This window comes from Eptatretus burgeri, chromosome 4 (genome assembly GCF_056783735.1).
Source record: "Eptatretus burgeri isolate ZD-2024b chromosome 4, Ebu_testis_v1, whole genome shotgun sequence".
In the NCBI taxonomy this organism is placed as follows: domain Eukaryota; kingdom Metazoa; phylum Chordata; class Myxini; order Myxiniformes; family Myxinidae; genus Eptatretus; species Eptatretus burgeri.
The window spans coordinates 10,134,158-10,160,332 of NC_140964.1; the positions used below are offsets into that span (position 1 = coordinate 10,134,158).

At 42.0% G+C, this 26,175-nt stretch overlaps 1 protein-coding gene across 15 annotated transcripts in view; it reads right to left on the bottom strand.

Annotated features, from left to right (window-relative positions):
• Positions 1-1,279: 1,279 nt before the first annotated feature.
• The window catches only part of LOC147027455 (nectin-4-like), an 83,539-nt gene continuing 58,643 nt past the window's right edge, over positions 1,280-26,175 (bottom strand). For 3 of the 15 annotated variants that reach the window (XM_085876886.1, XM_085876887.1, XM_085876884.1), the window contains 8 exons: positions 17,329-17,480; positions 16,470-16,577; positions 15,515-15,662; positions 14,749-14,790; positions 13,646-13,694; positions 13,375-13,473; positions 2,960-3,074; positions 1,280-1,360 (listed from right to left, as the gene is read on the bottom strand). In XM_085876886.1, the coding sequence (XP_085733012.1) occupies positions 2,979-3,074; positions 13,375-13,473; positions 13,646-13,694; positions 14,749-14,790; positions 15,515-15,662; positions 16,470-16,577; positions 17,329-17,480 (694 nt within the window). In that variant the 3' untranslated portion in view covers positions 1,280-1,360; positions 2,960-2,978. Of the gene's footprint in view, positions 2,810-2,959; positions 3,075-13,253; positions 13,474-13,645; positions 13,695-14,748; positions 14,791-15,514; positions 15,663-16,469; positions 16,578-16,872; positions 17,038-17,290; positions 17,481-26,175 lie in introns of those variants that run through there. The other 12 variants (XR_015057051.1, XR_015057050.1, XR_015057052.1 and 9 more) reach the window with 12 other exon arrangements.

Genomic DNA, 26,175 nt, shown 5'->3' on the forward strand with positions numbered 1-26,175 from the left:
CCCCCATCCTGTGTCCTTCCCACCACTTCACCCCCATCCTGTGTCCTTCCCACCACTTCACCCCCATCCTGTGTCCTTCCCACCACTTCACCCCCATCCTGTGTCCTTCCCACCACTTCACCCCCATCCTGTGTCCTTCCCACCACTTCACCCCCATCCCGTGTCCTTCCCACCACCCCCACCCCATCCTGTGCCCCTCCCACCACTTCTCCCCCATCCTGTGTCCTTCCCACCACTTCACCCCCATCCTGTGTGCCTCCCCCCACTTGACCCCCCTCCTGTGTCCTTCCCACCACTTCACCCCCATCCTGTGTCCTTCCCACCACTTCACCCCCATCCTGTGTCCTTCCCACCACTTCACCCCCACCCTGTGTCCTTCCCACCACTTCACCCCCATCCTGTGCCCTCTTTACTCTAGTTCCTCTTGCGTATTTTCTACTCGCATTGTTTCATTCAATCTCCGTTGTTCTGTTCCATTCAAACTCGTTTCTATCATGACTCGCACTCATCCTACCTCGACATAAATCCATTCATGTCCTTTTTCCACTTTGTTATTCTTATGCTCTTCTTCTTCCAAAGGAAGCACACACCTCTTTTCTTTCGTGTTGTTCTTCATTTTTCACACACCACTTCCCCAAATCAAACCATTATTGAACCAAATTCCAAAACACTCTTTCACAAAAGTGAAGAGAAGCAGAAAAGAAAGCAGGAAAAACAGCAAATGATGTTTTGAAACAAACACAAAACCACACAAACAATCACAAACTGATTCATCATCAGCAGAAGAAATCCAGTGGATAAGTACTTGATCTTTCATTCATGCCAACACTGCATTGATGGTTTCCAAAACCATTAAAACCATGATTTGTGCCTTTCCAGCGTGAGACACCCAATGGTGTCATTTTGTTCCACCAGGCTAGCGGCAGACCCTCAGGTCAATGAGGAGGACTGCAATTCCCAGCAAGATGAAGAAATCCAAACGAAGGCTCTAACACAGGCCCGACCTCATTTTGACCCTATGAAGCTGAAGTGCCGTGGTGCTTTTCACCGTTACTTTTCCCCCAATGGTTTCAAAACATCCATTTTAGTTTGTTAATCCTTTGCATCTCTATAAAAAGGATTGTCATAAACACTGACATAGAACCCAGCAACACCTTTGCCAGCAATTGCATAAGTGCTGAACAGGCATTCAAAGTTGTGCCTTTTCACCTGCAAGGTGCTGGACCGGCTATACAGGGCTGTGATTGAATTGGATTAGAACTGGAAACCCCCCAGGAACACCCAGAAATATCTCGAATTTCCAAGTTATCCCATTGTTGTGGCAAGAATCTGGAGAGAGGGAATGAAGGCTGGGGAGAGGCTGAAGTGAGAGAACGAGAGATAGAGGGGTTGTTAGGGGGTCGGGGTGAGAAAGGAAAAGGAACATGGGAGATTACGACACATTCATACATCATATTAAAATGTCTTTATTTAAAAAACACACTTCCATTACAATACTGATGACCCCTTATACTAATCACCCTGGGTGTGGAAATTCTTCATTGAAGATGTAAACAGTGTACTCGTACTAGTTGTTCCACAAGCCTCGACTATGTATACAAAAAACTAGAACGGGCACTCAGTGGAGCGCATACTTTCGCCAACGCTACATTTTGCCCCCCCCCCCCGAGAAACCGTTGATTGTGAGGGTATTTAATCCCATAGCACATCTGCCATCTCATATGTGTTATGATGGCTTAAAACATTAAATTTCCTGTGTCATATCGTATATCACAAGATTGGGCATTGAATTCACAACATTTTGGCATTGGTTGCATGCAAATTGGATAAAAATCGACCGCACTATGGCAAAATGACGATTTTGACCTTTTCATGACCTCGACCTTGACCTTTGTACTCTTAATTTTGTAATTGGTATTAGAGTGTGGGGAACAGAACAGTCAACATTTTGGTGTTGGTTTCATGCAAATCGGATAAGAATTGACCGTGTTATGACTAAAACCGCACATTTTGCAATGTCGTGACCCCGTGACCTTTGACTCCCAGCCACTAATAAGGGTTATTAAGTCATTGTGTCATGTCACATATCACAAGATGGGGCATTGAATTCTGAACATTTTGCCATTAGTTGCATGCAAATTGGATACAAATTGACCGCGCTATGGTAAAAAGACGATTTTGACCTTTTCATGACCTTGACCTTGACCTTTGACCCGATCGCTCCCAAAATCTAATCAAATGGTCCTCGGATAATAACCAACCATCCCACCAAATTTGCTGAGATTCAGTACAATACTTTTGGAGTTAAGCGAATAACAAACAAACAAACAAACAAACAAACACACATATTCACAAATAAATAAATAAATACACGCAACAAAGTTTGCGAAGGTAATAACAAACAAACAAAAATATGCATCACGGACACACTTCCTCGTAACAAATGTAAATAAAGATATTCACTCCAATTCTCTGTTCCTCATTGCATGGCCCGCGAGCCACTGGCGGCCCCTGATGGCCTAAAGTGTGGCCCCTGACATGCGGCCGATAATACAGAAATGTGAAAACACCCCGTTATAAATGCTGTCAAATTGACACAATGCTTTCAAATGAGTGTTCCAATGTGAAGCAAAAAAGTAACATAACATCAGGATATGGCAGTGAGTAAACAAACAACGATGCTTCCAGTCCACTTAACGACAACAAAGAAGAGTACATGGAGGCGGGGCCTAATAGCAGGCATTGTGGAGTCCAACAGGCGGTGTGGTGGCTCTCACACTCGTGTCTTATCGGCAAAAGTGGCCCACTTCTAAAAAAATAGTGACTATCACTGTCTAATTGATAATCATTTTCATTCAAAACCATAAAACTCAACACTTGATTGAAAATATACTTTTCAGGAGTTATGCTTTGTTTACATTTCAAAGAGAATTTTCCATGCATTTAAACTTTTGCTTACCTGTCACATGACATGACAACTAATGTCTTAGTGACCCTGCAGACTGACTGAGTTCATGTCGTTGTGGTAATGACAGGGGGACATGGTGAGAACTCAATCCTCCCATTGTACAAAACTAGAGAAGAGTAAAACAAAAACGAAATATTAATCACAGGCAGAAAGAGTGAATCAACAATGGCATTTAAACGAGACTGATGAGATCGAATGAGTGTACAGAGCAGGAGCAGGATAGCCGACTTGATGAATCAGCATCTTAAGAGGATGCTGGGGAGAGATTTACTTTGATCGAGTTGGAGGAATGTGTGGACCCATTCAGGCCAGATTTGATCCTCATTATAAAACATAGGGTGGTGTTAGCTACCCAAAATAAAGTAGGGCTTGGGAAGTCAGAATGACAAGCACATTGCTCGGATTTGTATAACCTCAAGGCAACAGCACAGAGGGGAAAGCTGTACTTCATCAAGCTGTGGATGAAGGCCTTGAAGGTGGATAGGAGTTCAGTTACGCCAAGGAAGGACTTTGTATGATGGAGGATGCCCAGTCAGTGGCTGGCTTTGGAGACCAACTTTAAAATACGATTTGTCCAAGAAAGATCATGGCTGATCGTGAGACTCAGGAGTTTAATTGACAACTTCCTCAAGAGGATTGTTAAGAAAGTATCTGGGAGGGTTTGCCATAAGGTCCTGTCAGAGAGAGATGATGAGAGTATGAGATTTTTCAGGACTGAAAGACATATTCCAAGTGATTTACCAGTTTGTGATTTTTTTTTCAAGGTTTGAAGACAGGGGAGAGGCTCCTGCCTATCTTTCTGAAGGATGAGGGATGTCACGGCAGAGGGTGGAGTCATCAGTAAAGAGACAAAGATGATTTCCCAGAGTCAGAGAGATCACTCATGAAGATCAGGAATTGGATTGGGCCCAGATCACCGTCTTGGGGCACTCCAACCTTGACAGGCAGAAGAGATAAAAGGATTCCGTTGAGAGCCACACGTTGACTATGAGAGTAGACAAACTCAGGAAGCCATATGTGGAGTCGGCCATTGATGCCATAAGCAGAGTTTTGAGTACAAGGCGGGATGCCAGACTGTGTCAAAAGCACAAGATATGTTCATGTCTGTCTGACATTGAGGGCCTCCATCCATGGTTGGGTGAGTAGAAGCAGCAGGTCCAAGGTAGTGACGTGGTCTGAATCCAAATTGGTGATCTGAGATGAGGCTGTTCGACAAAAGGAAGTATTTCAATTTCATACCAACTGTGATGATGGATTCCATGACATTGCTGATGAGGGGAAGTAAGCTGATAGGTCTGTTGTCTAAGGGATCAGATTTTGCACCTTTTTATATCTGCCACCAAAGGTGGACAGAGGTTATGTTTTCAACCCTGTTTGTTTGTCTGTCTGTTTGTCTATCTATGAGCAGGATAGCTAAAAAAGTTACAAACGGAATTGGACGAGATTTGATGGACAGGTTAAGGTGTGTGATGTGTATAGTTTATTTTAATGCGATTCTTCACCATTGAGAGATAGAGCCAAAAACTATATATAGCACGCTATCTCAAAAAGTTGAAGACGGCTTTGCATGAAACTTGGTGGACAGGTCAAGTGTGTGACGAGAGCAAATTGATTGGATTTTGGTGAAGATCTGGATCAGAATGCGAAAATTTTCAAATTTATTTGGTGATTCTTCACCATTAAGAGATGACATCAAAAACGATAGTCGAATCTGGATAATAAGCGGATGCGCTTATTTTTCGATGTTGTGGAACACAAACGAGTATGCGCTTACATTCAATAAACCGGACATATGCTCTTATAATGGTAAATGTTCTTGAGATCGGCTTCATAAATGTCAGTTTTTTTTATGTCATTGCAATTTTAATTGTTCGTACCTCAGAAACGAAACTAAATTCACTTTCAGTTCTCGAGCACGTATCTGTTTAAACTCTGCAACAAGTTCATTTTCCATGTCCAGGTAAAAGGCCCATCTTATGCTCTCACCTTCTTCTTCTAACCTTTTGCACTCTGAACAAGTATTTCCTCATTCTTCACCATTCACATCAAGGTTCTCGTGTTAAGTCCGAATTTCTTACACGTCTGGTGCTGGTTCTTGCAAGAGTTGTAAAACGTGATAATCTCAATCTTCGTTTCACTGGCGTGTCCATTTTGACCACAGTGAAAAACGTCGTTTTATGACACGATCATATAGTGCCGTAAAATTTCCTTTTACGCCCTTCATGCATATCCGGCCTAATAGTGGGATACAAAACATAAACGGTTCAGCCTGATGGAGGGATGTACGATCCACTGAGTGCCATTCTAGTTCATGTGATGCGGTGATGTTGACTGATTTCCAAGCAGATGGAAGATGACCATGGGTAAATAGAGCAAAAAAAGAGGATGTGCAAGAGCGGCAGAGCAGGATTTTAGGACACATGAGCTGATACCATCTGGTCCAGTCACAGAATCAGTCAAGGGTCGCCAGAAACTTCTCCACCTCTTCAGGTGTAAAAAGAGTCCAACAGCAGTTGGCTGCGACTGGGAAAGATGGTACTGAGTATGAGGGGTGGGGACACAAGATTTGGAAGCAAACATAGAATTGAGGCATTCAGCTTTATCAAGAAAGGAACATCCACCAGACAAACTGAACTAGAAGGACACTCGATAGAGCGTGTACCTCCACCACGCAATGCTTGATGTAGTAGAACATATTGGGGCCAATACATTTTTGAGATATCGTGCTACATATCGTTTTTGGCCCCATCTCTCAATGGTGAAGAATCACTTTAAGAATTAAGTAATTCTCGTATGCAGATCCGGATTCAGATCTTCACCAAAATTGAATAAATTGTTCCTTGTCACACACGCAACATGTCCACCAAGTTTCGTCCGGATCTGTCCACAACTTTTTTTAAATATCGTGCTATACAGTATATTAGTTTAGCCCTATCTCTCAATGGTGACGAATAACTTTTTTTAAATGTAAAAAAATTCTCGTACATGGAACTGTACTCAGATCTTCACCAAAATTGAAACAATTCATCCTTGTCTCACACACACAACATGTACACCAAGTTTTGTCCGAATCCATCCACAACTTTTTGAGATATTGTGCCACATATCGTTTTTGGCCCTTTCAATGGCGAAGAATCACTTTTTTAAATTCTCATATCCAGAACCGGATCTTCAACAAAATCTAATCAGTTCATCCTCGTTACACATCCAACTTGTCCACCAAATTTCATCCAGATCCATCCACAACTTTTTGAGATGTCCTGCACGCAAACAAACAAGAAAGACATCGTGCACAGCACAACACTTGCGAAATTCATAAAACAATTTAGACCTTAAAAGTAATTGGTGGGTGAATTCAGTGACCTGATATGCATATCCTCTTCAAATTTCAAGTGAATCGGATGAAAATTAAAGATTTTAGAAATGACACCCAAGTTGTAACTGCCAAAATCTGTCCGGGTTCTTCTCGACATCTTTGGTGCTTTCACATTTCTTTCTATCTTCTTTTTTGTACAAGCTAGCAGATAGATTTCAGCAGTTACTCCCCAGGCTCAAATGCAGCCACATGTACAAGCTACCAAAGGTTCTTTCCGACATTTTTGTTGCTTTCACATTTCTTTCTTATTATTTTTTTCACAATTCTCTTTATTCATTCTAATACTCGCTTTTTATTCTCTTTCATCTCTTTTACGCTCTATTTCTCTCTTTCGTTATCTATTTCACCAATGAGAAGTGAATTCTTGCAGAAACGTTTCTTTTAGGCTCACTCTGCTGCACCTGGATGGGTTTGAGGGTTGTGGAGGAGCGGCTGAAACCCGAATCTTATCCAGGTTCTTTCTGATGACTCCATTTTTGCTCTTTACTTCTTCGGGTTCCTTCTTGGACTTCCGTTTCATTCCAATCATCAGCAAGATCATGGAATCCATCATTGGAGTCGACATAAAACAATTCCTTTTCTCTAACAGCCTCATCTCAGATCATCAATTTGGAAACCAGATGTGGTCAGTGGTCACTCTACCCTTACCTGGATATGATGCTTATACTCTCCCAACAATGGATGGAGGCCCTCAATACCAGACATGAGATGAGGGTTGTCTCTCTGGTCATATCTCAAGTTTTCGATACAGTCTGGCATCCTGCTTCGGTCTCCAAACTGTCTGCCTACGAAATCCAAGGCCAACTGCACTCTTGGATGACGGACTCCCTTCACTCTTGTAGTCAACATGTGGCCCTCAACAGAACCCTCTCATCTCCTCTCCCTGTCAAGGCTGGAGTACCCCAAGGCAGTGTTTTAGGCCCGATCCTATTCCTAATATTCATCAATGATCTCACTGATACTCTGGAAAAATCCTCTTTATCTCTTTGCTGATGGCTCCACTCTCTGCCGTGAGATCTCTCATCCTTCTCACAGACAGGCAGCAGCTGCTTTCCTCTACTCTGACCTTGCCAAAATCTCAAACAGGTCAAACACTTGGAACATGTATTTCAATCCTGAGAAATGTCGGTCTCTGTGTGTGTGTGTGTCTCTCTCTCTCTCTCTCTCTCTCTCTCTCTCTCTCTCTCTCTCTCTCTCTCTCTCTCTCTCTCTCTCTCTCTCTCTCTCTCTCTCTCTCTCTCTCTCTCTCTCTCTGAAAGAACCATTCCGCAAACCCTCCAGTCTACTTTCTCAACAATTGTCTCAAAGAGGTTTAGACTCTTGGGTCACACTCTCAGCCATGATCTCTCTTGGGCAAGCCATATTTCAAAGTTGGCCTCCAAAGCCAGACTCCCCTTCCATCCCTTCCCTCACTTCCCAAACCACACTTTATGGACATCCTCTATCATGCAAAATCATTCCTTGGCACACCTAAGCTAATATCAACCTCCAAGGCATTCATCCGCAGCTTGATGAAGTACTGCTCTTATATCTGGGCTGGCTCTCCTGCCTCACATCTTGCTCAGCTTAACACTGCAGAAACCAAGGCTTTGAAGATCATTGGAATCTCTCACGATAAAGCCAAGTCTATGGGCCTATCACTTCACCATCGCCGACAGGTCAGTAGTCTGTCTTCTTCCACCTCATTTTTGGTCTTGCATCCTCTGCCCTCTCTGTGCTGCCCCCCTCAAGGTATCTGCAGGCCACATGCGGTCCAACAGCAACCCCCTCCAGTGAAACTCAAAATTCAGAACCACTGCTCACCTTCTCATTCAATCCTCTCTTTTCCCACCTGTGAAATTGCCTTACACATTCCCTTTGATCTCATTCTTCCCTCCCGGTCTTCAAGACACCTGTTCAGCGTAATCTCAGGTCATCCTCGATCCAAAGCCATGATCTTTGCTACACCCGTTAAACCATCCCCACCCCTCCCAAAATTTTGCTTCTGGACCCATCTTGTCCACCCCTTGTGTTCTTTCCAAACCCTCATCGTTACTTGCATCCCTTGTTTGTCCATCTCCCTTCTCCCTCCACTCCGCTATTGGTGTTTTCCCTATATCCTGCTATTCCCTTTGTGATGTTGTGTCCTGATCTGTTCTGTATCCTAGCTCTTCCACGAGCCGAGACCATGTATAAAAAAAAACAAAAAAACTGGGATAAAAGGAGAAAAAAAATGAGGTACGTGGGATGAAAAAAAAACCGGAGGTAGAAGCACAATCCGACTATCACCAGTAGGCCGGAATTTGACAGGGGCAATGATTCAACCAAAATGATTCAATGAAGTCAATGATTCAACCAAACAATATATACGGTTTGGGAAAGAAAATCTGATGAAAAACATGACCAGCAAAAGAGGAATTAAAATAAAACTAGAACTGCCACTTTATAACTGCTGGCAGTGATGACCGGGTACCCAGAAGTGTCCGCCTTTGACACAACTGATACAACATGAGACTCAAATCATAGTCGCAAAGTTTTGCCTTGATAGGATAGGCGGTGCCAGAGAAAACATTATTTAATTGTGATACAAACACAGGCCTGCTTCGAGACGCGCGGAACAGACGAGTTACGAAGCGGGCAGCACAAAACGTTCAATTTCGTTATTACTGGCGAACAGATTCAAATAATTAAATAATTCTGGCTGCCAAACCGCGTGACCGATCAGGTTGAAATTTTAAACTCTTCTTTCACATGTCGGTTAAATTACAAATGTGAAGTTTCGTATATATAGAAGCAGCGGTTCCAGAGTAAACATTAATTAATATTTATCTTTCAATCCAAGATGGTGGCCAAACCATGTGACATGTGATGTCATAATTTTCACCACGTGTGGAAACACGATGGGAGATGATAACTGCAAATTTTTACTTCGCTATATTAAGCAGTTCCAGAGAAAACATTATTTAATATTTTTCTTAAAACCAACATGGCTGCCAAACCCTGGGCCCGATCCCATTGAAATTTCAAACCCTCATTCCGCATGAGTGGTGCACCATAAACGTGATGTTTCACATTTATTGATGTAGTAGTTCCAGAGTAAACATTAATTAATATTTTTCCTTCAATCCACTATGGCTGCCAAACGTTGCATCGGACCTCAAAAAGGGGTGAGAACTTTTTATTCGTCTTGGAGAGGCGGTCATAGTGGTGGAGTTTCGCCTGGATCTGTTCAGTCGTTTCAGAGAAAAAGACGTTTAAAGATATTATTTTTCAATCCAAGATGGCTGACGAACCATGTGACTTATGACATCACAAATTTAGATTCTGCTTCCAACTGGGTAGTGGAACATGTTTGTGAAGTTTCGTGTTAATCGGTAAAGGTGCGTTTTTCTATCCAAGATGGCCGCCAAACCATGTGATGTCTGACGTCATAATTTTTACCACGCGTGCAAACACGATGGTAGATGATAATTGCAAATTTTCGATTCGTTAGGTTAAGCGGTTCCAGAGAAAACATTATTTAATATTTTTCTTAAATCCAACATGGCGGCCAAACCGTGTGACTTATCAATTCGAAATTAACAAACTTATATCGCCTACCCGTCCCGAAAATATTTCTGAAATCTCCCCTTCATCAGACCAGCGCTTCTGGAGAAGAAGATGTTTGAAGGTTTTATGGTTTTTTCAAGATGGCCGCCAAACCATGTGACCGATCAAGAAGAAATTAACAAACTTGAGAAAGGACGTCGTGGGGAATATATGTGTGAAGTTTCATCTTAATCTGTCTTGCCCTTCTGGAGAAGAAGATTTTTAAAATTTATTCATTTTCAATCCAAGATGGCTGCCGAACCTTGTGACCTATGATATCATAAATTTAAATTCTGCTTTCCATCGTCGACCCGAACAAGTCTGTGAAGTTTCGTGTAAATCGGATAAGGTCTATTTTTAGATCCAAGATGGCCGCCAAACCATGTGACTTCTGAGGTAAAAAATTTTTTACCGTGTATGCAGACTTGAGGGAGGAAGGCACTTGCAAATTTTCGCTTCGATGGCTTATGAAATTCCAGAGAAAACATTATTTAATATTTTTCGTACATCCAACATGGCGGCCAAACCATGTGACCTATCACTTCGAAATTAACAAACTTGCATCGCATACATGTCACGAATATAGTTCTGAAATCTCGCCTTCATTGGACCTGCGGTTCTGGAGAAGATGTTTGAAGGTTTGAAGGTTTTTTCAAGATGGCCGCCAAAGCATGTGACCTATCAACAAGAAATTAACAAACTTGAAAGAGGACCTAAAGGGGAATATATCTGTAAAGTTTCGCCTCAATCTGTCTGGCCCTTCTGGAGAAGAAGATTTTTTAAAGAAAAACACTAAAAAACAAGATGGCGGCCGAATTACGTCATCGATGACGTCAAGAAAAACATTTTCGTCGGTGACTTGAGGAGTAGATGACGCTCAAAATTTTTCAGATTTTTCCCATACGGCGTTCTACTTGACGAATTTTCACCGGTATATCGCTTCACCTATGACGTCACGAAAAATCACTCGTGTTCCCCATAGGAAGCTTAGTAAAATGTATCAAAGGAAAAATTTTTCTATTGCACGGTTTCCGAGATACAGATGTCCAAAGTTTATCGTTTTTTTCAAGATGGCGCCCGCACCACGTGACCAATGACGTCATAATTATAACTTCATTGTGCTATCAAAAAAGATACATCCTATGGTGCAAATTTCGTGTCGATCGGACTTAGTGTTCCAGAGAAAATGATTTTTAAAGCGAAAAAGGGTGCAAAATGCCGGCGGAAAAAGAAAAAGAATAAATAATAAATAAACATAAGAAAAACAATAGGGTACCCTGTACTCACAGGGTACCCTAATAATAAAACACAACGTATCAGGTCCAGGGAACGTGGCTGAGATGACTGGAAGGAGCAAGTGCCGAACAAACTTCCACGTGTGACTGGAAGGAGCAAGTGGAAATCAGGCTTCCTCCATCTTTTCCACCAGAAGTCCTACATTTATCCAACATCTTTCATTCACTTCTTGTTTGTTTCCCTGTCATTTTCATTTTTCTCCAAGTTCCTGCCCCATTGAGTCAACCCCTGAGCCCTGACCTTCCTTGTCAAAATCCTCACCCCCACGTGCTCCCTGATCCCGCTCGGGCTCACTCGCACCCCATATCAAACCTAACAACTATCCAGTCTCTTCCTTTTGCTCCAACGAAAGGTTAACTCCCGAAACATCACCTTCTCCTTGCTTCTCACGGCAGTAAGCATAACTCTATCAACATCCTGTTGATTCCATCCATTGTTTACCATCGCAGTTTGCTTTTTGCACAAACAGCAGGTACAAGCTGCCAATGTCAAGCTGATAGAAGAGTCAAAGATCTCCAAAACTACCATTCCCATACCATTCAAAACTACCAAAACTACCATTCAAACATGCACTGGAAGATCAGGTGTCTGTGGGGGAAAATAACTGTTGAAAAAAAAATTGGTGGCGAAACAAGATAATTGTTAATAATCATGATGATATGTTCTTGAAGTTTTTGAAAAAGGGTTAAGAAATCTGAGAGGATACCACAATAAAACTAGAACGGGCACTCGGTAGAGCGCATACCTGCGCCGCCGCAACTTTTTTCTGGGCACATTTGAAAAACGTCATTTTAAAACGTCCATGACGTCACAACCGTCAGTCCGATTGACGTCAAATTTGGTGTGTAACCTCCTTGAAGGCAGTCCAACAAAATGGAATGATAAACACTGAAAAATTAAAAAGTTGAAAAATGACGTCATTTTGACGCACTTCCGGGGACGTCACGTCCAATCGGGGACTACCATTCTGAAAGCTCGTAGTTCACTGAACGTTTTAACGTTGGTTTCATGTCAATTGCTCTATTAGATCTGAAGCTATGCCTACAAGTATATTTTGACCTTGAGTGTGACCTTGACCTTGACCTTGACTACAGAGTTAATTGGCAAAACCTGTACATCAATAAACAGATATTTTGGTACTGATCCTAATGTCTGGATTTGGGAGACTTTGCTTTATAAATTATATAGATATTTGAATGTAAAATATCGGGACATTTTAGCCACAATTGAAAAACGTCATGTTCAAACGTCAATGACGTCATAACGGTCAGTCCGATCGAAGTCAAATTTGGTGTGTGACGTCCTTAAGGTAAGTCCTACAAAACGGTATGATCAAAACTGATGAGATCGAAAATTGAAAATTTACGTCATCTTGTGACGTCATCTTGTGACGTCATTTAGACGCACTTCCGATGACGTTACGTCAAATCCGACACTACATATCCGAAAGGTATCTCGTCATGGAACAATATGGCGGTGGTTGCATGTCGATAGCTGTATTATGAAGGAAGTTATGCTCAAAAGAGTGTTTTTGACCTTTTCATGACCTTGACCTTGACCTTTGACCCGATCACTCCCAAAATCTAATCAAATCGTCCTTGGATACTCACGAATCATCCCACCAAATTTCATGCAATTCGATTTAATACTTTCTGAGTTATGCGAATAGCAAACAAACACACATATTCACAAATAAATAAATACACAGCGACCAAAACATAACCTTTCGCAGAATGCGAAGGTAACTACTCTTGATATATGTATAAAAGAAAATCTGTTGGTCTTCAACTAGTTCGGCCACCATCGTCACGGGTGTGTGGTGAAAATCCTAAAACTGAATTATAAGCGAGATGAGGAAATAATCCATCAAGTTGGCCATCCTGCAACCAATGCAATCGTACTCGTCAGTTGCTGCATCGGCAAACAAAGTGAACAATCGAATTCTATCGAATAAAAGGCGATAAGAGTATGTTTATCTCTGTGGGAAATGATTTGCGGCTGACATTTCAAGCACAGTCGCATCCCTGCTCAAAACACGAGACACACCTCGTTTCCCAGTGGTAAACATACTGTTATCAACGCCGAGTTGATCAATTCTAACGTTCACCCGACACCCACTCTACACCCCGTTTGAAAGTGCACCATGATCGTTTGAGATTCGGCACACCATTTCATGTCTCTGTGGCTCTCTTTCTCCAGGACTACAAACTGGAGGGATAGCAGCAAGGGAAACTGTGTCTCCTCTACCAGGGGTTGGGTACACAATCTGCAAATAACAAAAAAAAAAAAACAGAAAAATTAAGATAACAACAAAATTCAGTAACTCACGTAAAACTCGATGTCAATACAAATAGCATGAATGTTATTTATATATTATGCAGACACGAAGTTTGTTTGTTTTTTTGTCGAAAGAAGAAGAATGTTTAAAAAGCAATTACCATAAATCGATCGCCATCAGTATTATGTGGTTTTAACGGGGGAGGCACCCTGTGGAGGGGGAAACATAAGGAAACTGTGAAAGAGCAGCAATGATGTTAATAACAAATTGTGAGATCAATGATGTAGTTTTTCTATCTCACCACTCAAATCGGAATTAAATCAGCTGCCAAGCCATCTCACCAGTGTTGTGCCTTGAAGTGCTACCAACAAGGAAAATGAGCAACCACCCCATCCCCGAATTGTTTATCATAAAATTCAATGGCATGCTATTGATGACATCTTGACGAAAAGTTGGTGAGAAAAATACAATAGCCCAGATATAAGGATTTAAATTGACCGACAGTTCCCACACTGAGTAAAAAAAATAAAAAGTTTATATGGAGACCGAGGCTCATGGAAAAGTGAAATGACAGAAGGCAGCAGGTTCACAGACTGACGGAGAATCAAAGGGGAACAGAGAGAAAGGAAAGGGGCAAGAAGGGTGTGGGGTCAACAAGAGTTGAAGAGAGAAGAGATGGGTATGAAAAAAGGTAAAAGTGGATGATGAGCAGACCACTTGAAAGACTGGAGGGAGGGGGACAAAACAACAGAAACAGGAAGTCAGATCCACAGGCAAGAGAAAAGAGGGATAAGCTGAGCTTAGAGGGATTCGAGAAATAATTTTTGAGGGTAAGCTGGTACGGGATTATGGAAGAGCATGTCCAACCTGGGTGAGCTCAGTGATGAAAGTGGGAAGAGCGCAGCAACGTGCTCAACATTACTCAGTGACCTTCAGCTCAATTTGAATTCTACTTTTCCAGCAGTGATTTGTAGAAGAAGAAAATAAACACAACACCAGTATTACTTTTCTGTTTTACAAGACAGACAGTGAGAGAGGGAAAGAGAGATAGAGGGAGATAGAGGGGGAAGGAGAGAGACAGGGAAGGAGAGAGACAGAGAGAGCTAGAGAGATCAGAGATCAGAGAGAGAGAGAGAGAAAAATCAGAGAACTCTCATTTTGGATCTTGTTGATTTTTGCTCCCATATCAAACTGATTTTTGTGGAGTGTGAAATAAAGGCACATATAACTGTTTTCAGGATGGAGAAGTAGTTGATTACTTACCGGGAGATTGGTGGAGGTGCAGTGGTGAATCCATCAAAGTATCTACATAAAAGTAAGGAGAAAGACTTTCAGGAATATGTGGGGAGAGAGAGAGAGAGAGAGAGAGAGAGAGAGAGAGAGAGAGAGAGAGAGAGAGAGAGAGAGAGAGAGAGAGAGAGAGAGAGAGAGAGAGAGAGAGAGAGAGAGAGAGAGAGAGAGAGAGAGAGAGAGAGAGAGAGAGAGAGAGAGAGAGAGAAAAGTGTGAGAGAGAGAGAGAGAGAGAAAAGTGTGAGAAGAAAAGTTCATGTTGAATAATTATAAAGTAGAAACAGTAAAAAAAAAAAAAAAACTGGAACGGCACTCGATAGAGCGCATACCTCTGCCAGTCTGAACAGTTTACACTTTGTATCCCACTGATGGGCCGGATCTGGATTTGGACCTGAACCAAAATCCAATCGGCTTGTTCGTGTCACCCACGCAACTGATACACCTAGTTTTGTCATTACGCGTCCACAACTTTTTTGAGATATCGTGATGTATATCATTTTTGGCCCCATCTCTCAACGGTAAAGAATCACTTAAAAATTCTCGGATGTGGATCTTCACCAAAATCTATTCCACTCGTCCTTGTCACACACCCAACCTGTCCACCAAGGTTTGTCCGAATCCGTCCATAACTTTTTGAAATATCCTGCTCACAAACAGACAGACAAACAAATCGACAAACAGGGGTGAATACACAACTTCGGTCCACCTTCAGTGGCAGAAGTAATAACTTGATACTCACACATCATTATCTGAAGCACAATGTCCATGTCTATGTCTTTGCCTCCGTCGTCTAAACCATAAAGCTACTGGCAGGAAGAGGCAAAGAATGATGAAGAACGCAGGAAGAGCAACGGCGAGAGGAAGAGAGAGCAGCCGAACAGGAAATGCTGTGAAGGGAGGAGGAGAGGGAGGAGAAAGAAAGAAAAAGAGAAGGAAATAGGAATTCACCATGCAGTTATTCAAAGTCAAAGAAAATTAATTACTCTTCAAAAACTCAGTTGGATGTGTGTGTTCTGTGACTGACCATGATGTTCATTACCTGTGGTTAGCACATATTGCATTGCCAATTCAATTAATTGTACCACATTGCCCTCTTCCTCCTCACCACATTTTAAAGGGACCAAATCATTTCCACTAAAATGTGGGTTACATTGCTATCAATATCACAGAAACTATAACCATTTCTAACAAATTAACACATTCAGTAGATAGGGTGGAGGGGAAGCTTCATATCCCATTTTGGCCTAATTATTTTTTCACAAACTGGCTTGGCAAGGCCATCGTGGAATGCAAACGACACAACAAAACCCCCAAGCCAGGCAGCCATGTGAACTGAATCCATGCCGACGACGATGCAGCTTGGCTTCATCGTTTTACCACCGAGCTGCTCCGACATGCAAACACATCAAAACCCCAAAGTTATCGGGTTTGATCATAATGATGGAAGGACGCCTCAAATAAATCAATTCCAGATACTCGATTCAACTTGCACTCATTCACAGTCTCATAAAGGTCATATTATTTGAAAATGGAAATCAAATCGAGAACCCTAAGGATTTTAATTCAATGTCACAGTGAGCTTCCTTTAACAATGTACGACAAAATGTACACGTGCAAAAAAAAAAAAAAAAGACAAAGTAATCTGCTTTGTCATGGGTAAATGGTTGTTGCACCAGCAATGGTGAAATACAAACTTAATGGAAAATGCACGGGAATGTCCAACTTAATGGGAGGTGAGGTTAAACCATCCACTGAGGCCATCTCACACGCACCAACTTGTTCTGCTGCGGAGGATTCCAAAGCTGAGGCTCCAAGGAAGATGGGAAGAAGAAGAGATATGGAGGGGAATAGCGTGCAGGATGATTGAAGGATGGGGAAGGGATTGTGAAGAGAAAAAAGAAAAAAAAATGGATGAAATGAAATTATAAACTGTGGAAGTAACAAATGTGAAAATAATAGAGTATGATTAAAAAGAAAAAAAACAACAAACAAACAAACAAAAAAAAAGGTCATGCACAAACAAGTTGGTCGAGTAGAAAATAAATGTAAACAATACAGTGTAGTATGATGTTAGCACAAGGGTAACCATTAACTCACGTACAGGGACATCTGGTGCGTTCTCCCTCCGATCAATAAGTGCACGCACTCACGTACGGCTAATCTTTTCCACACGCGAACCAATGTTAAAGTGTGTACTGCTCGATTGAGTGGGAACCTTAGGTTGGATTTATGTTTCATTATCCATGCTGATGAGGCATCCGACTAGAAACACATGCGGGCAAACGGACACGCATTTTCAATTTTAGTAATCCTGTGTGACACCACACACAACCTTTTTGGGACGAGACCAAGCATTCTGGCATTACACTCTCATGTCTTACAATCTCAAGATGCTTCTGGTGACAATGCAAATCGATCTCCTCCCTTTATGCTCCAACGCTGATTATCTAAATTCTACGGTATTGCACCGAGATAAATACGAGGTGCCCAAACTCCAAGTAAGGAAGGTTCTTACCTTACAATTAAATACAACTGCAATCACATTATCCATACCCTCGATGTCGACTCGGATACCAGCTTGACCCTCGCCGACACCATTGTCGACGTGGCACTGGTATGTCCCTGCTAGCTCAGGAGTCAGAGGTGCCAAGAGATCAAGGGTTGCATTGTGAAGTCGAACTCCTGTTGGTAAGCTGTCATTCATTCTGTATGTGTGCGGATGAACAGAAATCAAATAAGAAATGTTGGTAAGTCTTTAAAAGAAGTAACGTTCAGATATTACAGTGCAATAAAATCAAAACTTTCCGTGAAAAACTATTCATCGAAGAATAAAGCAGAGGTATTTTAAAATGTACATCTTTTGACAGCGATCTCAGGCGTGTGGTGGAGCTGGGACAAATAATTACATGCAAGACAAGGACACACATATGCGCACGCATGCAAGTGCTTTGGTGTAGGATGTTATGTAGGATTATAAGGAAGAGCATTTTGTTTGTGAAAGATGGAATTTGTTGCTTTATTGGTTACAGTAGATGACAAGGTGTCCAAAATACATTGGTAACATTTTTTTTCATCCAATGTTTTGGTGGCCATCTTGGATTTCAAAATGGCTGCTATTTTACAACAAATTTGCCAACAACTTGGGCTGTGAATGCCATATGAAGTCTATTTTGGTGGCAACACCCACATTTGTAATGCCAAGGAGTTAAAAATAACAATGTTTATTTTCTACAAGTTATGCATGGTGGCTATCTTGGAAACAGAGCAGTGTGAATACTTGGCATGTATAGATTTGAACCCATTTGTACATAGGCGATAATGCATTTGCCTTGTCAAAAACAGTCAACTGCTTCTTTAGAGATTCAAGCTTTCTATGTTTATCAGCAGTTCCTGATGGGCATTTTTAACTCTCACCTTCCTTTGTGCAACATCGATCATTCACTGTGCTTCAGCCATTGCATTCAAACTCTTAGCTGAAGCTTCTATCTTCTCATCCGAACTCTCTCTTCCTCATATGTGGTGACTTCAATTGTCATCATACCAGTTGGCTCGATGTGGATACCTCTCTCACCTGTCATGACACTTCAGCAAAAGCTTTCTGCGACACATTGGGACTGACTCAATTGGTCAATTTCCCGACCCGGATCTCAATCAATGGTACTCTTATCTCTTCTGGATCTGATTTTGACAAATTTCCATGAAAGTATCTTCTGTTGCTCCTCCACTCCAATCAGTTCTTCTGACCACGTCCTTGTCAAAGTGGATATCGCTCTGGCTGTTATTGGAGAACCACCTCAGCACCGTCGAGTCTGGCATTTCACTCAAGCCAACTGGCAGGGTCTCCAAGCAGCCATCAAACTTCTAGACTGGTCTCCCATCGCTACTTTCTCCAACATCAACTCATCCTGGGAATTCCTGTAAAGAAACTTGCTCTCCCTCATGCACAGATTTATCCCCTCTCGTCTTCAGTTGTCCGACCCTTCCTCCCGCACATGGTTCACTGAAGCTTGTAGCGAGGCAGTTGTCCTGAAACAACTTGCCTTTTCCTCATGGAAAGCAACCCAACTGAGGGTAATGTCAGTTCCTTCCATAAAGCTCGGAACAAGTATGTGTCGATCCTCAGGAGAGCCAGAAAACAACATCTTTCTAATCTCAAGTCTGAACTCTCAAACCTCTCTCCCTCCTCCAAATCCTGGTGGCATCGAGTTAAGTCTGTTTCTGGTGTATGTTCCCCCTCCACCCCCTCCACCCCCTCCACGCCCTCCCTTACCTCAAATGGCTGCACAGCTGACACCGCACATGAAAAGGCTGAATGCCTAAACTCGGTGTTTGCTTGTAAATCCTGTTTGCCAAACCCATCGCTTTCTGTACCCAGTCGCACCAAGCTGTTCCTGGACTCTGTCCATTTCTACTGACAAGGTGGAGAGCTTACTGTCAAACCTCGAATCAGATTCTGCAACCGGTCCAGACGGCATCAGCCCACGTGTCCTAAAAACCTGCTCCTCTGCTCTTGCTCACCCTCTCTCTGTTCTATTCACCCTCTCATTTGCTCAAGGTCATCTGCCATCTGCTTGGAAATCTGCAAACATTACTGCATTCCATACAAAAGTGCAAAAATCGATCCCCTTAACGACAAGCCAATTTTGTGATTTTGGTCCCGAATTATACCAACAGCTCGGCCATATTACCCCCCGACTATTATACAAAGACCACATTTAGCAGTCCACCACTGACTATCTGCTAAGCAGTCCGCACAATTTTGTAAATCCAGTATCGATCGTCTACCACGGCATTATCATACCAGACAGTGATAGAGCGTCAAGACACTCTCCACCACTGCCCGAGAGAACTTAACGAACAGTGAACGATCAACATCAAAACTCTGAAAGCATGTCCAAAAAAAATAAATGCTGCTACGCTTTCTTTATAGTCGAGTCAAAATATGATCCGTATCACCTAACCCCCCAAAAAATCGCAACAAAACGTTTTATTGTTTTAATAGATCATGCTGCGTGCCAAAACCCCGGTAAAGGGGTTAATTTGCATATTTTCAAGATGGCCGCCAATGAAAATTTCAATGTCCTACAAACTTTTTTATGGTTGATTTTAGACCCTATAAATGTTTTAGCAACATATAGGAACATGGGGTTTCTGAATCAAATGAACATAGTTTCTCCCGCCTATGACGTACTATGACGCAACTATGACGTTTATGACGTCATAGCGAAAGCCGAAAGCCAACCCTCTTTCTTAGGATGAAAGAGCACAGACAAAAAGCACCACCAAGAAGATCACAAGGTGATTATATTATGAATAACTGCTGTTTAGGCCTCCCATGTGCACTTGTGCTGCCATCTGTGACTTTCAACTAAAACAATACAATTTCTGGAACTGCTGATATTCACCTTTTCAATGTCCTTCAAAAGCATTGTCATGGTGATAATGAATTAGAACCTCGCAAGACTACAAAGACCAGGTAGGGATTAACACAGAACATGTATAATTACAACATGAAGATCATGTGGAAGTAATTGGAAACCACATGTGGCCACGCCCTTGAGCAGAAGTATATATGGGCAGCCAATTGTAGAAAAATTCACCACATGTTTTTAAAATGAGTGCACCATGGGGGGGGGGGGGGTCATCCATTTGGAGACAAGCAATCCGGCAGTATATAGCAAGTACCAGGAAGGCTACCATGTGGTTCGCCGGAGTGATCAGTTCTGGGCTGGACTTGGGTCCGATCTTGTTATCGAACAGACACTTATGCGATCACTCAAGTCGACTGGTGGATTGACCAGGAGCAGTGGCATGACGGAGGAGCAACGTGCCCTGTGGACACTGTCGCCCCCCCCCCCCCCCGTATGTTCGGAATATAATGTAGCCATGCAAGAATTCAATGATTGCACTTACACGTCGAGTGAACAGCACAAGGAGGCCACCAAGTCCAGGATGGAGAGGGACCAGTCAGATATAGCAAAAATCCAAGAAAAACTTCAGTCATGCAATCCGTTCTCTGATGATCCAGCCTTGAGAAATGTTGTCACTGGTGTTGTAGCCAAGGATGAAGTGAATGTCGACAACTTGCAGGTCGTGGGGAAATAAGTTGCTGAAAAGCTGACTGGACAACCAGTTTTCATCTACACATGCAAAAGGAAGGACAAAGCGAAAACTCTGGGAGATTCATCTGCTGTCCAGGTTACTGGCGACCGAACTATAGACCCTGCTCTTCTGTTTCAGAGGCTACTTGTCATTTCTCGGGCAGGGAACCTCTCATTGGAGGACATTCTTGAATATGAATTGTCTCCATTTCCCCCAGCTCTCTTTGAGGCGAAGCACATATTCAGGAAAGCAGACAAGCCACAGCTTGCGAGAGCAATAGATGAATATGCAAAAGGTTTATCTACCGAGGATGAGTCGGACGATGTACCCAAGGACGAAAGGGAGCACATACGGATCTACAGCTAACGGCTATGCTGACTTCGTACTCCGCAATTACGGGAAAGCTACTGTTGTCTTAGACGGTTATTCGGATGAACCATCGATCAAGGACAGCACACACCAGCGTCGACAAAAGAAACATCATCCCAAAGTCAACTTCACAGAAGACACCGTGTTCATGGGGAAAAAAGATGAGTTCTTATCGCATGGTTCCAACAAGCAGGAACTGATAAACATCATTAGTCAAAGGCTAAAGGAAAAGGGATGCACTGTGATAAATGCAACAGGTTATGCAGACTACGACATTGTGCAAGCAGCAGTACGAGCTTCCCAGCTGCAGTGAACAACACTGATAGGTGAAGATATGGACTTACTTATTCCGCTGCTTCACCATTTTGCTGAAGGTGACAACCGGGACTTGTACTTCCGATCTGACAAGACGCAGGACCAAAGCAGAGTGTATCACATAAACAGACTGAAGAGCCTCTTAGGATCCAAGGCATCTACCATGATGCTGTTCGTACATGCCTTTACTGGATGTGATACGACTTCGCGCATATTTGGGGTTGACAAGAAATCTCTCTTCCAGAAAGTCATGAAAGGTTATGATGGTTTGAGGTCATGTGCCAAAGCATTTGCTACACTAGGTCAAAGCACAGATGCAGTTGTAGACATTGGATACAAGGCAATAGTCCAGGTGTTTGTTGGAAAGGGAACAGATACTCTCACTTCATTGCACAGACTCTTTGCTTAAGGTAGTTCACTGCAACTGCACTACCGGGTGCAGTACTCAACGTTGCACATGCAGAACCTACGGTCTACCATGCACATCAGCTTGTGGACAGTGCCAAGTGCAGTCATGTAGCAACCCTTTCAATCAAATGTTGGGGGATGAGAATGATGACAATGGCAATGCTGAGATGATCTTGGGCGACAATGAGCGTGGCTTATGGTAAGGCTGTGTGGCATACATACAGATTTCTTTTGGATTGATGACATCCCATCTATGTAATTCCAGGAAAGGGACAGCTAAACTAGTTCAAGGAATTAAATGATAGCATCACATGTCATTACATATTATAAAACAGATTTTCTATGGCATACTCATTTATCTTTTAACTATGACGTTATATACGATTATACGTCATAGTTATGTCATAGTACGTCATAGGCGGATGGAACTATGTTTATTTGATTCAGAAACCCCATGTTTCTATCTGTTGCCAATACATTTATAGGGTCTAAAATCAACCATAAAAAAGTTTATAGTACATTGAAATTTTCATTGGCGGCCATCTTGAAAATATGCAAATTAACCCCTTTACCGGGGTCAGATTACCCGAGACTTTTTTTTTCTGGCACGCAGCATGACCTATTAAAACATTTAAAACAATAAAACGTTTTGTTGCAATTTTTTGGGTTTCAACCGTATATTGACTCTACTATTACGAAATGATGAATCTGGACTGACCATTTCAAATCCACCGAAATGCAAATTTCAATGAATTGAAAAGATTCAACAACTTTGACTATTTCCATCTGTAAAGAGTGGTTGGATTTCACAAACATTTCACCGAAAGTCTCCAATGAGTTCCTTGGTTTTCACAACATTTAACTCCAGATTATTTTGAAAACACCAGATGCTTACAGATTTTTCTAAAGCTTTCGATCACATCGATCACACGATCGCCATTTCAAAACTCCAACAAATGGGAGTTGATTCATTTCTTGTTTCTTGGATAAGCGACTATATTTCAAATCATGAATAGTGTATTAAGTGCGCTGACTAGGTCTCTGAATGGACATACATTAATGCCAGAGTTCCACAGGGAATAAAGTTGGGACCTGTTGTATTTCTTGCCATGATCAACGATGCCGACGACAGCGAAATTGCCACCGGTATTTACTGCTTCAAATATGTTGACGACCTTACATTTATTGAAAAGCATCGTCCTCACACTGAGTATTGCATGCCCGATGTTCTTGAAAAACTTCATAACTGGTCTGTGGAGAACGGAATGTGTCTCAACCCCAAAAAGTGTGCGATTGTTGACATCTGTTTTGCTCAAAACAAGCCACCCCCTTCTAAACCTGTCGTTAAATGATGATGTAATCCAAAATTGTAATATCATTCAACTGTTGGGTATCTTCATACAGGCAGATTTGAAATGGGATGCACATGTCAGTTCTATTGTTAAAAGAGCTAACAGTCGTTTACACATGATTCAGAAGATAAAATACCATTCCCTCCCAAGTCACGATCTCATAACCATTTGCACATATTTTGTTCACCCCATATTAGAATACTGATTTACTGTGTGGTCGAGCAGAATGACAAAGCAGCAGTGCAATGCTGGTGAATTTGTTCAGAAAAAGACTTGCAGACTTATCCTTGGCCCAAAGTACTGTAGCTACTTGTATGCTTTACATGAATGTGGTCTGGAGTCACTTGAGAAGAGACATGAACAACTTTGTTGTTCTGTCACGAGATTGGTCCCAAATTCCAAACTTCACCACTTGTTACTTGCCAGACAGATCCTCATAGCGGTTATCAGCGACGCAACTCAAAACAATTAACCGAGTTAAAATGTAAAACCACACGATTCAAGAACAGCCCAATGGCATTTCTCATCTGCACAATGAATAAATTGCAGTGATTGTCAAAATCTGAACTTTGATGTCATGTGGATTGCTAAATTATTGGAAAATTGTTTCTTCTTGATGTTATTAACCTCCGCCATCTTCGAAGATGGATGGAGGTTACTGTTTTCACCCCTTTCTGTTTGTTTGTTTGTGAACACTATTACGGAAAAACTCCTCGACGGATTTCGACGAAACTTGGTGGGGGGGGGGGTTAGGTATGGTCCAAGGATCATGCCATTAAATTTTGGACTTGCCCCCCCCCCAAAAAAAAATTGTTAGAGAAAAAATTTTTTTTTTGCATTTCTCCATGTTTTTAGTGATTTCCAACCCCCCCAAAAAATTGTTACCCCCCCCCAAAAAAAAATTGTTAGAGAATTTTTTTTTGCACTTCTACATGTTTTAAGTGATTTCTAACCCCTCCCCCACCCCAAAAAAAACTTAGAGAAAAAAAATTTTTGCAACTATTTTTTCAACAAAATTTAGATTTCTTTTTTTTTTGCATTTCTGCATGTTTTAAGTGATTTCCAACCCCCCCCCCCCCAAAAAAAAAATGTTGGAGAAAAGAATTATAACTCTGTCAGCACTGTTGACATCATATTTAATGAATAAGATATAAGGTTCACCTGAGTGACCCAGCAGTATTGGCGGCGGAGGTTTTGCACTCTCCCGAGTGCTCCCCCTCTAGTTTTTATTGTTTTGATGTTATTTTTATTGCTATTTTATTGTATTGTCACATTTTATTTGTTGAAATTATCATTTGTAAAATTTACCTCAATTCAGCCTTGGCCACGAAGGAAGATGAATTGAAATAAACCTTTTTTATTATTATAAGTATAGTTTCCACTTGTTTCCGATAGTTATACTCACTCGTGTCAATAAGGCCAGCAATGGTGGTATCACCAGCAATTTTCACAATCAAACAATTGCTAAAAGATGATTAACATTCGTGCGTGAAAAGCGAGTATAATAATGGAGAAAGAATACAACCCTGGGGCATACCTGTATTCAAGGTGATAGATTTTGAAATAAACGAGCTAATTAGAATTCCTGCAGCCTTTCCAAAAGAAAGTCCAACAGCCAGCTACATAGTGATCCATCAAGACCCAAGTTTCAAATACAATTTATATGGTGAAATAGTAGTCAAAGCAGACGTAAACTCAAAAAATAATAATCGAACATATGGAGAAGTTTTCGCATCTAAAGGCCCTGTCACACCTGGATGAGCCAGCGTATGCCGACGTTTGAAAAATTTGGCGAATACGCTGGCACACGTTGAATACGTTTTGGGTAAGTTTTGTATACGTTAAGAGCACGTTGAAGCAAGCTGGCATACGTCATAGTACGCCGAGCTCGTCGACAAATTTTCGGCATGCTCAAAATTTCTCGACGTGTTCGGCGTATGACACACGTTCCACATACGCTGGCCATAAGTTGAAGGCACGTTATGCGATCGTTGACACACGTTACTTGTAAGTTACTCATAAGTCAAAATACGTCGAGGTAATGTCTAGCGTACCCGAAACTTATTTCTAACCTATGGGTAACGTGCTTTGAACGTATGTGTAACGTATCTCCAACGCATACTGACGTATGTAGATGTATTTGACGTCTTCCGGACGACCACAGAACTTACTGAACGTGTTTCTAACTAACCCTAACCGTATAATGGCGTATTGGCAGCGTTTAGGGGAATTGGTATATAAAAATGGGCTTCACAGGAGGAACCCGTCAGTGTTCCAGACTCCATGTTGAGTAGATGTCCATGTCAGTAGTATCAGTAGTAGTTGTCGTAGGTGAGCATGTCAGTAGTAGTAGTAGGAGGTAGTGGTAGTAGTTGGTACATGTCAGTGGTAGTAGGTGAGTGTGATGAGGAGGGTGTGGGTGATGATGGATCCTCCTTGCATCCGCGTCCACGGCCACGGCCAGGAGACTTCTTTGCAGCATTCTTCGAAGTTTTCTTCGGCATGACGGTGATGTTGACACTTCGATGTCTAGTGCGGTTATGATTTGAATCATCGAGCGGCAGCCTTTTAATAGGCTACGCCACGTGATCGTCGGCGATATGCTGCCGCGCTATGCATAAGTTAGACTATCGTTGGGCATAAGTTGTGAACGCCGACAACACGCTAAGCATTCGTTTGTATAAGTTATCTACAAGTTATCGAAACGTTCTGTGTACGTTACAAATACGTTATGCATACGTCCAACACGTTATTATACGCCCAAAACTGAAAAAAACAACAATAGTTCAGCGTACGCCAGCGTTTTAGATAAATTTTGATACGTTGCCATACGCTGGCTAAATTGTCAAGGTGT